The sequence below is a fragment of the Salvelinus namaycush genome, chromosome 6, assembly GCF_016432855.1.
Source record: "Salvelinus namaycush isolate Seneca chromosome 6, SaNama_1.0, whole genome shotgun sequence".
Lineage (NCBI taxonomy): Eukaryota > Metazoa > Chordata > Actinopteri > Salmoniformes > Salmonidae > Salvelinus > Salvelinus namaycush.
This window is the reverse complement of record NC_052312.1, coordinates 20,995,779-21,012,457: the sequence shown is the minus strand read 5'-3', so window position 1 is coordinate 21,012,457 and position 16,679 is coordinate 20,995,779. Positions and strand designations below refer to the sequence as shown.

Here is a 16,679-nt window from a genome sequence, read left to right as displayed (position 1 = left end):
TAAGTTGAGCAAGTCTTTACATTCAGCATCACTACATCAAGGGAAATACTATATTATTCCTAACAAAGATATCTACATATATTTCAGGATGTTTTGTATCCTTGGAAATAATCAGAATTCATGTAAACATAACATTTTTGAAAACATAGCCTTTCCAAAAAAAAAAAGGTTGTCTCTTGGCACAACTTACACTGGGTACGGGGTAAGTTGAGCATTGGGACAGGGTAAGTTGAGATGCCTTGGGGATAGTGGGTGATGGTGCTGGTAGGTCAAAGTTTAGAGAAGTATGCAAATCCAATTTTATTGGTCACATACACATGGTTAGCAGATGTTAATGCGAGTGTAGCGAAATACTTGTGCTTCTAGTTCCAACAGTGCAGTAATATCTAACAAGTAATCTAACAATTCCCCAACAACTACCTAATACACACAAATCTAAAGGGGTGAATGAGAATATCTACATATAAATATATAGATGAGCGATGGCCGAGCGGCATAGGCAAGGGGCAGTAGGTGGTATAAAATACAGTATATACATGTGATATGAGTAATGTAAGATATGTAGACATTATTAAAGTGGTATTATTTAGAGTGGCATTGTTTAAAGTGACTAGCGATCCATTTATTAAAGTGTCCAGTGATTGGGTCTCAATGCAGGCAGCAGCCTCTCTGAGTTAGTGATTGCTGTTTAGCAGTCTGATGGCCTTGAGATAGAAGCTGTTTCTCAATCTCTCGGTCCCAGCTTTGATGCACCTGTACTGACCTCGCCTTCTGGATGATAGCTGTGTGAACAGGCAGTGGCTCGAGTGGTTGTTGTCCTTGATGATCTTTTTGGCCTTCCTGTGATATTGGGTGCTGTAGGTGTCATGGAGGGCAGGTAGTTTGCCCCCGGTGATGCGTTGTGTACCACCCTCTGGAGAGCCTTGCGGTTGAGGGCGGTGCAGTTGCCGTACCAGGCTGTGATACAGCCTGACACGATGCTCTTGATTGTGCATCTGTAAAAGTTTGTCAGGGTTTTGGGTGATAAGCCAAATTTCTTCAGCCTCCTGAGGTTGAAGAGGCGCTGTTGCGCCTTCTTCACCACACTGTCTGTGTGGGTGGACCATTTCAGCTTGTCTGTGATGTGTACACCCAGGAACTTAAAACGTTCCCCCTTCTCCACTGCTGTCCCTAATATGTGGATAGGGGGGTGCTCCCTCTGCTGTTTCCTGAAGTCAACGATCATCTCCTTTGTTTTGTTGACGTTGAGTGAGAGGTTGTTTTCATGACACCACACTCTGAGTGCCCTCACCTCTTCCCTGTAGGCTGTCTCGTCGTTGTTGGTGATCAAGCCCACTACTGTAGTGTCGTCGGCAAACTTGATGATTGAGTTGGAGGCGTGTATGGCCACGCAGTCGTGGGTGAACAGGGAGTACAGGAGAGGGCTGAGCACACACCCCGGTGGGGCCCCAGTGTTGAGGGTCAACGAAGTGGAGATGTTGTTTCCTACCTTCACCACCTGGGGGCGGTCCGTCAGAAAGTCCAGAACCAGGTTGCACAGGGAGGGGTTGAGACACAGGGCCTCCAGCTTGATAATGAGCTTGGAGGGTACTATGGTGTTGAATGCTGAGCTGTAGTCAATGAACAGCATTCTTACATAGGTATTATTTTTGTACAGATGGCATAGGGCAGTGTGCAGTGCAATGGCGATTGCGTCATCTGTGGACCTGTTGGAGCGGTTTGCAAAATGAAGTGGGTCTGGGTGGCTGGTAAGGTGGCGGTGATATGATCCCTGACTAACCTCTCAAAGCACTTCATGATGACAGAAGTGGGTGCTACGGGTCGGTAGTCATTTAGTTCAGTTATCTTTGCCTTCTTGGGTACAGGAACAATGGTAGCCATCTTGAAGCATATGGGGACAACAGACTGGCGATGGAAGAACTAAGATATTTTCAGCTTCCAGGAATTGTGTACAGATCCTTGCGTCATGGGGCCGTGCATTATTATTATGAAAAATGAGGTGATGGCGGCGGATGAATTGCACGACAGTGGGCCTCAGGATCTCGTCATGGTACCTCTGTGCATTCAAATTGCCATTTGATAAAATGCAATTGTGTTTGTTGTCCGTAGCTTATGCCTGCCCATACCACAACTTCACCGCACCGCCACCATGGGGCACTCTGTTCACAATGTTGACAAGAGCAAACCTCTCGCCCACACAATGCCATACACGCTGTCTATGGTGTCAATTCCGATTCAAAAATCTAACTGACACGAGATGGTGCGCATGCAAGATGAAACATCATTGCATGAAATGCTGAGACTCAGATTTTTCACTTAGAAATGTACAGTTGAAGTCGGAAGTTTACATACACCTTAGCCAAATACATTTAAACTCAGTTTTTCACAATTCCTGACATTTAATCCTAGTAAAACTTCCCGGTTTTAGGTCTTAGGTCAGTTAGGATCACCACTTTATTTTAAGAATGTGAAACGTCAGAATAATAGTAGACAGAATGATTTATTTCAGCTTTTATTTCTTTCATCACATTCCCAGTGGGTCAGAAGTTTACATACACTCAATTAGTATTTGGTAGCATTGCCTTTAAATTGTGTAACTTGGGTCAAACGTTTCGGGTAGCCTTCCACAAGCTTCCCACAATAAGTTGGGTGAATTTTGTCCCATTCCTCCTGACAGAGCTGGTGTAACTGAGTCAGGTTTGTAGGTCTCCTTGCTCGCACACGCTTTTTCAGTTCTGCCCACTACTTTTCTATGGGATTGAGGTCAGGGCTTTGTGATGGCCACTCCAATACCTTGACTTTGTTGTCCTTAAGCCATTTTGCAACAACTTTGGAAGTGTGCTTGGGGTCATTGTCCAGTTGGAAGACCCATTTGCGACCAAGCTTTAACTTCCTGACTGATGTCTTGAGATGTTGCTTCAATATATCCACATCATTTTCCATCCTCATGATGCCATCTATTTTGTGAAGTGCACCAGTCCCTCCTGCAGCAAAGCACCCCCACAACATGATGCTGCCACCCCAGTGCTTCACGGTTGGGATTGTGTTCTTTGGCTCGCAAGCCCCCCTTTTTTCCTCCTAACATAACGATAATCATTATGGCCAAACAGTTCTATTTTTGTTTCATCAGACCAGAGGACATTTTCCAAAAAGTACGATCTTTGTCCCCATGTGCAGTTGCAAACCGTAGTCTGTCTTTTTTTATGGCAGTTTTGGAGCAGTGGCTTCTTCCTTGCTGAGCGGCCTTTCAGGTTATGTCGATATAGGACTTGTTTTACTGTGGATATAAATACTTTTGTACCTGTTTCCTCGGGCGTCTTCACAAGGTCCTTTGCTGTTGTTCTGGGATTGATTTGCACTTTTCGCACCAAGGTATGTTCATCTCTAGGAGACAGAACGCGTCTCCTTCCTGAGTGGTATGATGGCTGCATGGTCCCATGGTGTTTATACTTGCGTACTATTGTTTGTACAGATCAATGTGGTACCTTCAGGCGTTTGGAAGTTGCTTCCAAGGATGAACCAGACTTGTGGAGGTCTACAATTTTTTATGAGGTCTTGGGTGATTTCTTTTGATTTTCCCATGATGTTAAGCAAAGAGGCACTGCGTTTGAAGGTAGGCCTTGAAATGCATCCACAGGTACACCTCCAATTGACTCAAATTATGTCAACTAACCTATCAGCTTCTAAAGCCATGACATTTTCTGGAATTTTCCAAGCTGTTTAAAGGCACAGTCAACTTAGTGTATGTAAACCTCTGGCCCACTGGAATTGTGATACAGTGAATTATAAGTGAAATAATCTGTCTGTAAAACAATTGTTGGAAAAATTACTTGTCATGTACAAATTAGATGTCCTAAGCGACTTGCCAAAATTATAGTTTGTTAACAAGAAATTTGTGGAGTGGTTGTAAAACGAGTTTTAATGACTCCAACCTAAGTGTATGTAAACTTCTGACTTCAACTGTAGCAAAATTCCAAATGCCAACAAAGTAAAACATCTCATTGCATAGCAGTATCAAAGCAGGTCCCCCTCTCCCACCACACAGGGAACCCCACATTCTTCTAAATTCCCACCAACTTGAAATATCCCACAGACATCAATTCAACGTCTATTTCATGTTGGTTCAATGTAATTTAATTGAAATCACATGGAACAAATGTTGATTCACCCATTGTGTGCCCGGTGGGATGGTGACAGGGAAATGAAGAGAGCAAGCAGGTCAGTAAGGCAGACAACAGACTACAATGACGGATGGATATTTAACAGTATGACGTATATATGACACGTTACGTTATTGCATATGCTTAATGCAATAGGATGTGTCAACATAAATGACCAGGTTGGAACAGAAGGATATCATCGCATTTGAACATGCTCAAATGGGGTGAGCGCAGACTTCCTTCCTTATTTGTGGCGATATCATATCCCCAGTGCTTCCCCTCTCTTGCGTGCAAGAACATGATGCAATAATGGCAGAAGGAGTACAAGAGTGAGGAGAGAAGGAAGACTGAGACGTGGAGGCAAATGGACGGACGGGCAGTCAGATAGACGGACAGATAAAACATTTACAAAATAGCCAACAAATGCACTTCCTGTGGATTTGCTCTGAGAAGATCAATGGTAAAACGAAGATAACCTGTTATGGCTGCAAGCCCGATATCGGTACACCTATGACAACATCCCCCCACCCCCCCCACACTGATTAGCATCGCTAGCATAGCGTCACAATTAAATAGTAGCATCTAAATATCATTAAATCACAAGTCCAAGACACCAGATGAAAGATACAGATCTTGTGAATAAACCCATCATTTCTGTTTTTTAAAATGTTTTACAGGGAAGACACAATATGTAAATCTATTAGCTAACCACGTTAGCAAAATACACCATTTTTCTTTGTCCACCATTTTTTCTCTCCACCACTAGCTATCACCAATTCGGCCAAATAAAGATATTGATAGCCACTAACCAAGAAAAAACCTCATCAGATGACAGTCTGATAACATATTTATTGTATAGGATAGGTTTTGTTCGAAAAATGTGCATATTTCAGGTAGAAATCATAGTTTACAATTGCACCCACCATCACAACTCGACTAGAATTACTACAGAGAGCAACGTGTTTTACCAATTTACTCATCATAAAACATTTCATAAAAATATACAGCTCACAGCAATGGAAAGACACAGATCTTGTGAATTCAGACACTATTTCAGATGTTCTAAGTGTTTTACAGCGAAAACACAATAAATCGTTATATTAGCATACCACATATGCAAACGTTACCCCAGCATGAATTCAAGCCAAAGAGAGCGTTATCATCGCCAAAATATATTAATTTTTTCACTAACCTTCTCAGAATTCTTCCGATGACACTCCTGTAACATCATATTACAACATACATATAGAGTTTGTTCGAAAATGTGCATATTTAGCCATAAAAAAACGTGGTTATACAATGAAAATAGTAGCAAACCAAGCCTGAAAATGTCGGTCGCCATCTTTCAGAGTGATCTAGTTTAATCAATAGCTAATCATATACTTGACTAAAAAATACAGGGTTGACAGGAATCGAAAGACAAATTAGTTCTTAATGCAATCGCTGAATTACATTTCTAAAATTATCCTTACTGTGCAATACAGGGTTCGCCAAGCGAAGCTATACCAAACAAAATGGCGGAATATGCGTTTAAAATTTTTCGACAGAACAACGATTTATCATATTAAATATTTCTTACTGTGAGGTGATCTTCCATCAGAATCTTGGGCAATGTATCCTTTCTTGGGTCTAATCTTCTTTTGGTCGAAAGATGTCCTCTGTCCGTCGAAATGCCCACTAACGTTCGACCGGGACCCCGAAACGTGCCCAAAGCTTCAAAGAGCATCACATAGAACTGCCTCAAAATCGCACTAAACGGAATATAAATTGCTATAAAACGGTTTAAATTAACTACCTTATGATGTTTTTAACACCTCTAACGAGTAAAAACATGACCGGCGAAATATTACTGGCTAAACCCAAGCTTGGAAAGAGAGCAGGTCCAAAGTACATCGTGCGTCAGGCGCAGCAGGAAAAGAACGGTACTTCCGGTATTTCTTGTTTTATACAGGCCATGATTGCGCAATCGACTCCATTCAAAGCGTCACCACGTACTGACATCCAGGGGAAGACGTAAGCAGTGTTTGTATCCTCATAGCATTTACAGGGACCTTAAAACCGACCCCAGATCAGGGGCCAAGATTTCTGAAATCTGACTCCCTGTCAGGAAAAGTGCTGTAGAAGGAGCTGTGTTTCACTCAGAGACAAAATTCCAACGGCTATAGAAACTAGAGAGTGTTTTCTATCCAATAATAACAATAATATGCATATTGTACGAGCAAGAATTGAGTACGAGGCCGTTTGAAATGGGCACCCTTAATCAGAGCTACTCAATACTGCCCCTGCAGCCCAAAGAAGATAACTCCACAAGTGAACCAGCTCATAAAGGTCAGCGTTGTGAAGTGTAAAGCCAATATACATTTTTTATATTTGTTGATACAAACATTGTGTATAGTGTCCAGAATGAAACGTTTCGGAGGGGAGGTGTGTTTTATTTTCCCTTGTTTGTGACGATGTTATGTCCATGTGCGTGTATGGCTGTATGTGATGATGTGTTGAAGATAAGTACATGATCTTTGCATGCCTATCAATGCTGAATGGAAATACAGCCACAGGGACCTAGCTGTAAACAAGTCCCTCTGGCCTTTGTCCAGTGCTTATTTGGAACCAGATCTTGCCGGAACAGGATCCGGAACCTCTAAATTTGGGACTGTTTCATTCCGGAACCTATTTGCCAGGATCCTTAACTCTCATGGCATGAAAAATCATTTCCACCAGGGGTGCAACTTTCATGGGGGACAAGTGACAGTTTTATCATTGGAATGTGATATAAAACAAGGCAACGGTGTGCTTTAGGACCATGCGGATGCCCCCGAGCGGCCGGGTAGGCTGTTTGGAGTGTTTATCCGACTGGATTTAAAACCACGTGGACACCACAGAGTGGGCTGCCAGGCTGTGTGAAGGCAAAGCTTCTGGAAGGCTGGCTGGACCAGCACAGGAGAGTTGGGTATAGTTCAGTGTACTCGTTGCGCTCTTTCACCGAGTTGTAAAAGGAACAGAAACTGGCTACTCTTTAGTTGACTGATATGCCTTACGCTGGCAAGGTAACTGCTTATTAACTCAACAGAAAAAACTAAACTAGTGTTTATTCGCAGTGCTGAGCTAGTATTGTAACTGACAATTAACGTTAGTTAATGTTTCATCCCCTCTCGACTGAGGTGAATGAATAAGCTACACTTCCTACGTTTTGCATAGTACTATAGTTTAATGCCTACCTTTTTAGGAGGACGATTTGCAGGCAGAGACAAATTAATGGGTGATCCATACTTATTGAAAATGAAAAGGCACAATGCTCGCTCACCATAGTAGACTAACCTATGTGCCTGTTGTGCCTTTTCAATCATGATTAAATTTGTTGATTGCACTTCTACTCACGTTGGTTGAGTGCCCTCCACTTCTTTTCATTATCAATATTTATTTGCAGACACTGTAGTAAACTACAGTCTCATCGTATTTAAGTTAATTTCATATTCAAGTTAACTGACACGTGATTCTCCACCCATGCAGGCAGCCTACTATTTCAACGAGACTACACATACTAGGCGTACTTGAACTCTCATGCCCAACTAGGAGAGGTAGGCTACTGAAGGTGAAGCACCGGATTCTGAATGTATGAATAATGCAAAAAATGTGTTTTTAGGCTAACTCGTACAGTAGGTAGGCTAACGTATACAAAGCAGAAAGAGGACCGTTTCAAAATAATCTGTGGGACAACAAAAATATTTTAATCACCAAAGTAGTTGTCTGACCGCCCGCTCCCGCCTGCAGCATGAAAGATCGGGACCTGCAGGCATGCCACGGAAATGCAGCCCTCTAGTGTAGTCAGTACACAACACTATGCTCATCATGTCTTAAAGGGATCAGATTGTGACAGGGGTCCCAGTAGTGTAAGACAGCCAGGGAAGACCAGTCTACGGAGCTCAAGGGAATTTTGCAGTATATTCAGTGAATGATGCAAAGTTCCATCTTGAATTGATGGGTAGACCTACAGTAGCTACAGGACAGCAGATTACGTTTAAAGCTACCGTCTGGGATCTGGGAATAATGGTCATTTCAATTATTGAACCATTCATTAAATTTTGGGATAATATAATGTATAAATGTACACCAAGGTAATTCTTTGTCATGCCTCATTTTAGGAGGATCAGATGGTGACAGGGGTCTCAGCAGCCAGGAAGCTAGGGGAGACCAGTCTGTGACAGAGGTGAGGAGATACAACACTTTCTTCTCTCTGTCCAGTAAACACTGGACAAGCCAGATGCTATTTTAAGGCAGTCTGACAAACACCCAAAGTTGATTTCCAAACTGTATCAAGGGTTGATAGAGGCTTTTCCCGATGACACAACACAAAAATGCAAGGAAGACCTGGGAGACGCTTCTGGTAATGATGAGAGAATACAGATCTGTTAGAATGCCCGGTCATGTTCATATAATCTCACACATAAATTACTGCAGTTTAAGACCATCCATAGAACGTACTATATGCCAGTGAAACTGACTGTCATGCACTCAGAAATTGTATTATTCTGCTGGAGGTGTAAAACATAAAAGGAGACATATTTGCATATGTTATGGTCTTGTGAAGGCTGGCTGAAATCTGGCAAATAGTATGTTCTTTAATCTCAGCAAGTCTACAGATTCTCCCTGTTTTTGTTTGCTTGGAAATGTTAATACTGGAGATACTGTGTAGCCAAGCATTTATAGCGGCTAATAAATGCATTGCCATTAATTGGAAGGTTGGTTATCCTTCCACAATGTATGGAACAAATGTCAAGTTATGTACAGTATCACTAGATTTGTTTTAAGATTAAGGGTATACTGTGCAACTTTCATAAGGTTTGGATGCCTTATATGGAATACTGTACGACAAAAGGAGTCCCTATTGAAAACATGTCCACGTCAGAGGAGATTTAGGCAATCCCTAGCTGCTGGGCTGCTCAGTCCTGGCCTTGGGGGTCTGCTCTACTGTTGTCACTCGGCCCTTGGCCTAACACACCTCTGAAAACAATAATGAATGTTTCACTAAGATCCTAAAGCTGATTGGGGTGTGTTGGGTTGGGGCGCTGCAGGGTGGTGGACCCTTAGGGGCAGGATGGGGTGACCCAGCTATTGTGTACAAGTGAAAAGAGCTCTACAGTACTATTAGGCCTATGATATGAATTATATGGAGGGTACACTGTTTCTGTGTCTTAATGTGTAGGTGTATGTGTGTTTTCATTCTGCTTTTGTTTTCCAAACCTTTCCCTTGAGATATAAAAAAAAAAGATGAGAAGGAAGTTGTGTTGGGGAGAGAACTGAGTTATTGACTAGACTGGTGGTGTTGTGCGTGTAAGCGGCTCGGGTTGGCTGGGCGGTCTGGCTGAAATTTGTTATAGAGGATGTCTTAAAGACAATCAAAAGTTGTCTTTGTACTTTATTTGTAAGAGTTGTTCATTTGTTAGGCTATTGGTTAAAGGTGCAACACAATACTGATTATTGAATTATCATGGATCTAGTTCAGTCAATCACTTACCTAGCTTGATGACTGTGGGAATTTTTGCTTACTTTTTGTTCTACATAGAGATGGCTAGAAGGGCCATAGATTGTGTAGAAATGCAGGAAATGTGCTTTAGATGCCCCCAAAAATGGGAGGGCCCCCAGACTCCTGCCAAGTTATGTCCCCCTCTGAAAATAGCACTGCTGGGTGATTTAAAAAGTCATAGTCAATTGATCAATAATATAATAATACTCTGAGCAAAAAACGTTTTATTTTATTTACAATATGTTGAGTCTATGAGAATAGAAAGGTTCAGAACTTTTGTAAAACATCACAGCACAGTTTAAAAAATATATGGCAAATAGAAATTGAAAAACTGGATGGTGTTCACAGATAGATGAGAAGGGTTGAGTGGAGCTGAAGGATGGGACTAAAAACAAACAGAAGATAACTACCGAAAAATATACTGTGTCCGTAAAATGTATATAGTATGTATAGGCTGGAAGTAGAAGCCTAAGTGTTGTTGTCCATTAGTTTACTCCAGGTAGGGGAGGGATGGTAGAGTTAGAGAAAAATAATAAAGGAAAATATATAAAAGTTTGGACAGTTACTGGTACTGTATATATTTACCCCAAAAATATATGGGGGATTGGAAATGATGCGGACAATTACATTGATGGAAGCCACAATCTATCTGCAATATTAAAGCTGATCTTCCCCCTAAAAAAAGGTATATATATTTTTTGCATTATTATGTCCCCCCCACTTATAAAACAAAAGTTGCAGCCCTGATTTCCACTGTTTGCAATGTAAAAATTTGGCTAATTCAAGTTGACTCCTTCCGGCTGAGAGCTGGGGCACTCTGCTGAGAGTCAGAATTGGCCGACGTCACGTGGCCCGAGTCTGGGCCGCCTTCGGCAGTATTACTTATGGCTAGGATGCGGGGATTGAGCTCGGGCCGATTCCGGTGTGAGGTATCTGGCCCAAATGTATTACTTGGGGCTTGGCCCGATTCCCGTGTGAGTTATCTGGCCCAAATGTATTACTTGGGGCTCGGGATGATTGGGGCTACTCTCTGGCAGATGATTACACGGGCTGCTTTATATAATTAACATTTCATAATTTATTTTTCTATATTTTGTCATTGTTTCTGTGAGAAAAAAAATAGAATTAACATTTAAATAAAATTCTTTAAGAGTCCTGTGTAGTATTTTGATACTTTGTGCAGGGCAATTGATAAGCATTACAGATGCTGGGTCGAGACCCGTGCCGGCCGTGCCCGGGAGACCCATGAGGCGACACACATTTGGCCCAGCGTCGTCCGAGTTAGGGGAGGGTTTGGCCGGCCGGCCGGGATGTCTTTGTCCCATCGCGCTGTAGCGACTCCTATGGCGGGCCAGGCGCATGCACGCTGACACGGTCACCAGGTGTATGGTGTTTCCTCCTACACAAGATGTTTTGTATGTAGAAAATGTATAATGGTAATATTTAAAATGACTAAATCGGGTAATTTTGTATACATTTATTTAAATTTGCATCGGGCTGCTTCTGGGGGGATTCTGGTAAGATGACGGCAAAGTCGGCTGAATTCCGGTAGACTGAAACGGCCCAAGTACATCGGGCCGTTTCCGTCTACCGGAATTCAGCCGACTTTGCCGTCATCTTACCAGAATCTGGATTCTGGGCAGTCATTAATTTTGATTCCGGGCAGAGTCTGACACCTGATTCCTGGGCTGATACAATCAATTGGGCCGATACCTCATTGCTAGCTGGGCAATCACCAGGCATGCCTACAGTCGGGATTGCACGGCAAATCTGTCAGTCATGCAGCCAAAACAGTTTACAGTTGGGAATGCGCGGAAAATCTGTCAGTCATGCAGCCGAAACAGGCCTTTACTGATATTTCAGATACAATCGCGGCAAAAATACAGGTTGGAAAGCAAATGGATTCTGTTGAAAAGAGAAGACTATTCTGTCTGTAGGCTACCAAGTTTTCAACTTCCAAATAGACCTATTGAGCAAACAGCATTGTTTACCAAGTAAAACAAGAGATACATTTTACCACGAGCACATCGCCAGTGAGTGAGTGAAACTGGAAAGCTTTTTTAGGACTGTAATTTCCTCCTGGTATTGTACAATATGTGTCTCCACACACCTAGGTCTAGGCTATTGATGTATTGAAGACAAGTTTGTTTTTATTGATCTCAGATTCTTAGTTTGTTAGTGTCAAAGTAGCCTGTCATTTTGATTTAAAATTATGTAGAATTGCATGAAATGCGTTTATAAAGGCCACATTTTTCACAAACCCTAGGCTACAAAATGTTTTCCCCATTTGTACAACTTCTGCAAATGCATTTACTGATCTATGCCAGAACACAAAAGCAGAGCTTCTGTTTGCTCTTTGTGGTCTAGGCTGGGTAACCATAAAGCACTTTGTGACAACTGTATGTTGATGAAAAAGTGTTTTATGGATACATTTGATTGATACTCTCTTTGGGAATTGTGTAATATCCATTGTTGTCCTCTCATTCTGTGTCTCTCTCTCTTCTATTCATAGATCTATATTTCATACCATGTGTTCTAATTCTTATTTCTCTGGTCATTCTATTCAACAGTAGTGAGGACTGCTAATCCCGAAGATCTACAAACCACAGATTCTTCAACTCCCTCCCAAAATGGCGTCAGACCTCTCCATCTCCGCTGGCCCCCCAAGCTCCCCTCCACCTCTCCTCTCACCTCCTCTCCTTTCTCACCTATCAAACCAGATCGGCATCTCCATCCTGGTCCTAGCATTCGTCTTCGGTTTCCCCGGTAACCTGTTTGTTGTGTGGTCGGTGCTGTGCCGTGTGAGGCATCGTTCAGTTACCTGCCTGCTCGTCTTAAACCTCGCCGTGGCCGACGCGTTGGTGTTGCTAAGCTCCCCGCTTTTCCTGCGCTTCCTGGCAGGCGGGCGAGGCTGGGAGTTTGGGGCGGTGGCCTGTAAATTGGTACACTACCTGTGCTGTGTCAACATGAACGTGTCCATCTACCTGATCAGCCTGATGAGCTTGGATCGCTGGCTGGCCGTCGCAAGGCCCTTCCTGGCCCAGAGGATGAGGACAAAGAAAACTCTGATGGCCGTTCTACTGGGGATCTGGGTGCTGGCTTTCGTCTTTGCACTGCCCATGGCCTTCTATCGCAGGTGGGGCTGTTTGTATGGGTTGTGTGTATGGGTTGTGTGTATGGGTTGTGTGTATGGGTTGTGTGTGTGCGAGAGGCATGAGAGAGAGGAAATATTAAAATACACTTACACGAACAAAAAGGCTTATCATTCTTCAATACTGATCTGAAGATTTTTGTTTGCATTACAGGCTGTTTATTTCTGTAGTTCCCGAGCTCTTAAACACTTCTCTAATAACCTGCGAAGTATGGCTGCAATAAAGACAACCTGGAACACTCCCATTGTCTCAATCAAACAAACTCTCTCTCTCTCTTTTGTCCTTATGCATTCCTCAAGTCACACACTGTGGTCCTGGGGAACATCCATGAGACCCATCATGTCTCCTTCATGTTATAAAATGTCTCTCTCTCTCTCTCTCTCTCTCTCTCTTCTCTCTCCTCTCTCCTCTCTCCTCTCTCCTCTCTCCTCTCTCCTCTCTCCTCTCTCCTCTCTCTCGCTCTCTCTATCTATCTATACCTAGTAACCTGAAGCTGCACTTGAACAGTTCTGTGACCGTCTGCATGTCGTACCACTGGAAAAGTGTGGGTCACCAGGTGTTCCAGTACCTGTTTGAGACCGTCCTGGGCTTCTTCCTCCCCTTCACTTTCATCACCGTCTGCTACACCTCTGTCATCTGTGGACTACGCAGGGCCATGTTCCAGCACAAGGGACGGGGAAACCGTCTCATCCTCCTCATCATCGGCACCTTCGCTCTCTTCTGGCTGCCCTACCACGTGGTCAACATCTTACAGGTATGAGAGTTTGCCAATGTATTTCAAGTTACTGCACATTATGAAGCAGTTCATTTGTTGTGTGTCATACAGGTATAATAACAGGTATAAGCCCTATCTGTCTCTCTTGTATCTGCCTCTCTCTCTCTCTCTCTCTCTCCCTCTCAGGTGATTGGTCTACTTGGTGGTAACGACACTCTGTTTAAAGCAGCCGCGGTGGCCCGTCCCAACGTCACAGCACTCGCTTTCCTGAGCAGCAGCGTGAACCCTGTACTGTACGTATTCGCTGGCAGCTCCCACATCCGCCAGGCCGGTCTCAGCTTCATGGCCAAGCTCTTCGAGGGCACCAACATTGAGGGAGGGACCTCTGCCTCCTTTACCCGCAGCACAAAGTCCAGCCGGAGTAGTTCTTCAGCCCCACTCAAGCTGGGGCGGTCGGGGAAGGGGAAGGAGGGGGATGGGAATAGTGTGACGGAGCTGCAGGAAGTCGAGGTCAAGGTTAAGTCCAAGCCGGAGCTCAAGACTTTGACATCCAATGATCCGTTGGAGTAGTGTTACTTTTTGTGGCCTACTGTACTAGTCATAGGTTAACCGTATTTAATGTATTTCACAGATCTTTGATACAATTTGTGCTTTATAGCTCGCGTTTGTGGTTGCCTCCATGCAATTTCTGGATAAAAATATTATAAAATACACTTAATGTTTTAACCTGTTGACAAATCGAGTCAGTATAGCGATTTCTTCAAGGAAGAAGGGAAGGAATTGTTCGAGACACTTACACGCAAGGTAGAGGGGAGAGTGTGGTAATTTGAGCCAAAGGGGTAAGTTGAGCCACCCTTGTTTCTCGGAAACCATACACAAAATTAATAATTTGACCCAATATTTTATGGTGTACGTGAAGGAAGAAACCACATGGGAAAAGCAAGTTAGGTCCAAAAAATGGATTTTCACCAAGTCAAATGAATTTATCGTGTTAGAGTTTATATGATGCTTGTATCTAAACCAAAGTAGATCATTTTCAGATTGTTCTATACATCAGTTTTGGTCTCGATAAGCTTCAACATGAGGTCCTAAACCTAGCATGAAAGTGCATCCTTGTAGTTGTGTGGGCTAATATAGTCAATGTTTGTTTTGGGGTAAGTTGAGCCAATGGCTAGTTGAGCAAATTGAAGTGTTTTCTTCTCATGCGTAATGCAAGGCATTATCACTGGGATATGAGGTAACAACAGGGCCTTGCCTATGTTAAACGTGTTTTAAAAAAGTACAGAAGTGTTTGTTAGGCATTTAGCCTGTGTTAAAATATGCTTAAATTATTTAAAGAGAAAAAAGTGATTGTAATTCTGTTGATACGTGTTTGGGAAATAAAGATAGACTTGGTTTTAAAAAGGTAGTGGTAATATTTTATTCAGTACAGAATTTTTTTGGCAGCTTTACTTACCACTTTCCTGCGGCTCAACTTACACCATACATACCCAGTTTATTTTTAATTTTTTATACAAGCTATGTTTTCCAAAACTGTAATATTTACATGGATTATGATTATTTCCAAGGATATACAACATCCTGAAGAATATAGTGATAACTTTGCTAGAAAGAATACTATATTTACCTTGACGGGGTGAAACTGAATGTAAACAATGGCTCAACTTATCCCAATGACTTGAGCTGTGTTTGGAAACTCGAATTTGCACGATGATCTCATTATTATAATCATAGTTAATTATTACAAAATATCTGAGCAGGCGAAGCCGTGTGGAACAGTTGCCAGCTATTGATGCACCATTATTCAAATGCTTTCAACACACAGATTCTAAAACATCACATACAGTGACTAACTTCAACAAACATAGCATACTGTAACAAGCAATAACAGAATGCATTAGATAACTTTGTACTTTAGGTGTCAATAGTAAGGGAGAGTGGGGTAAGTTGAGCAAGTCTTTACATTCAGCATCACTACATCAAGGGAAATACTATATTATTCCTAACAAAGATATCTACATATATTTCAGGATGTTTTGTATCCTTGGAAATAATCAGAATTCATGTAAACATAACATTTTTGAAAACATAGCCTTTCCAAAAAAAAAAAGGTTGTCTCTTGGCACAACTTACACTGGGTACGGGGTAAGTTGAGCATTGGGACAGGGTAAGTTGAGATGCCTTGGGGATAGTGGGTGATGGTGCTGGTAGGTCAAAGTTTAGAGAAGTATGCAAATCCAATTTTATTGGTCACATACACATGGTTAGCAGATGTTAATGCGAGTGTAGCGAAATACTTGTGCTTCTAGTTCCAACAGTGCAGTAATATCTAACAAGTAATCTAACAATTCCCCAACAACTACCTAATACACACAAATCTAAAGGGGTGAATGAGAATATCTACATATAAATATATAGATGAGCGATGGCCGAGCGGCATAGGCAAGGGGCAGTAGGTGGTATAAAAAACAGTATATACATGTGATATGAGTAATGTAAGATATGTAGACATTATTAAAGTGGTATTATTTAGAGTGGCATTGTTTAAAGTGACTAGCGATCCATTTATTAAAGTGTCCAGTGATTGGGTCTCAATGTAGGCAGCAGCCTCTCTGAGTTAGTGATTGCTGTTTAGCAGTCTGATGGCCTTGAGATAGAAGCTGTTTCTCAATCTCTCGGTCCCAGCTTTGATGCACCTGTACTGACCTCGCCTTCTGGATGATAGCTGTGTGAACAGGCAGTGGCTCGAGTGGTTGTTGTCCTTGATGATCTTTTTGGCCTTCCTGTGATATTGGGTGCTGTAGGTGTCATGGAGGGCAGGTAGTTTGCCCCCGGTGATGCGTTGTGTACCACCCTCTGGAGAGCCTTGCTGTTGAGGGCGGTGCAGTTGCCGTACCAGGCTGTGATACAGCCTGACACGATGCTCTTGATTGTGCATCTGTAAAAGTTTGTCAGGGTTTTGGGTGATAAGCCAAATTTCTTCAGCCTCCTGAGGTTGAAGAGGCGCTGTTGCGCCTTCTTCACCACACTGTCTGTGTGGGTGGACCATTTCAGCTTGTCTGTGATGTGTACACCCAGGAACTTAAAACGTTCCCCCTTCTCCACTGCTGTCCCTAATATGTGGATAGGGG

General features: G+C 42.6%; 1 protein-coding gene across 3 annotated transcripts; it reads left to right on the top strand.

Annotated features, from left to right (window-relative positions):
* The first annotated feature begins 4,392 nt into the window (after positions 1-4,392).
* Positions 4,393-14,956, top strand: LOC120049763 (leukotriene B4 receptor 1-like). Of its 3 annotated transcripts, none has more exons than XM_038996158.1 (5): positions 4,393-4,631; positions 6,459-6,488; positions 12,252-12,817; positions 13,317-13,587; positions 13,735-14,956. In XM_038996158.1, the coding sequence occupies exons 3-5, from the start codon at positions 12,312-12,314 to the stop codon at positions 14,116-14,118; spliced, it is 1,161 nt and encodes a 386-aa protein (XP_038852086.1). In that variant the 5' UTR covers positions 4,393-4,631; positions 6,459-6,488; positions 12,252-12,311; the 3' UTR covers positions 14,119-14,956. The 3 variants fall into 3 exon arrangements, with proteins under 3 accessions (XP_038852086.1, XP_038852085.1, XP_038852087.1); XM_038996157.1 differs by lacking the exon at positions 4,393-4,631 and adding an exon at positions 8,300-8,364 and having other exon boundaries at positions 6,455-6,488; XM_038996159.1 differs by lacking the exon at positions 4,393-4,631 and having other exon boundaries at positions 6,462-6,488; positions 12,255-12,817.
* Positions 14,957-16,679: the final 1,723 nt, after the last annotated feature.

What these genes read in the sequence shown, in the direction of transcription:
- LOC120049763 (XM_038996158.1), top strand. Translation starts at nt 12,312, where the DNA reads ATGGCGTCAGACCTCTCCATCTCCGCTGGCCCCCCAAGCTCCCCTCCA. An exon ending in CCCATGGCCTTCTATCGCAG is followed by an intron (nt 12,818 to 13,316) that starts GTGGGGCTGTTT and finishes ATCTATACCTAG; the next exon opens with TAACCTGAAGCTGCACTTGA. An exon ending in ACGTGGTCAACATCTTACAG is followed by an intron (nt 13,588 to 13,734) that starts GTATGAGAGTTT and finishes TCTCCCTCTCAG; the next exon opens with GTGATTGGTCTACTTGGTGG.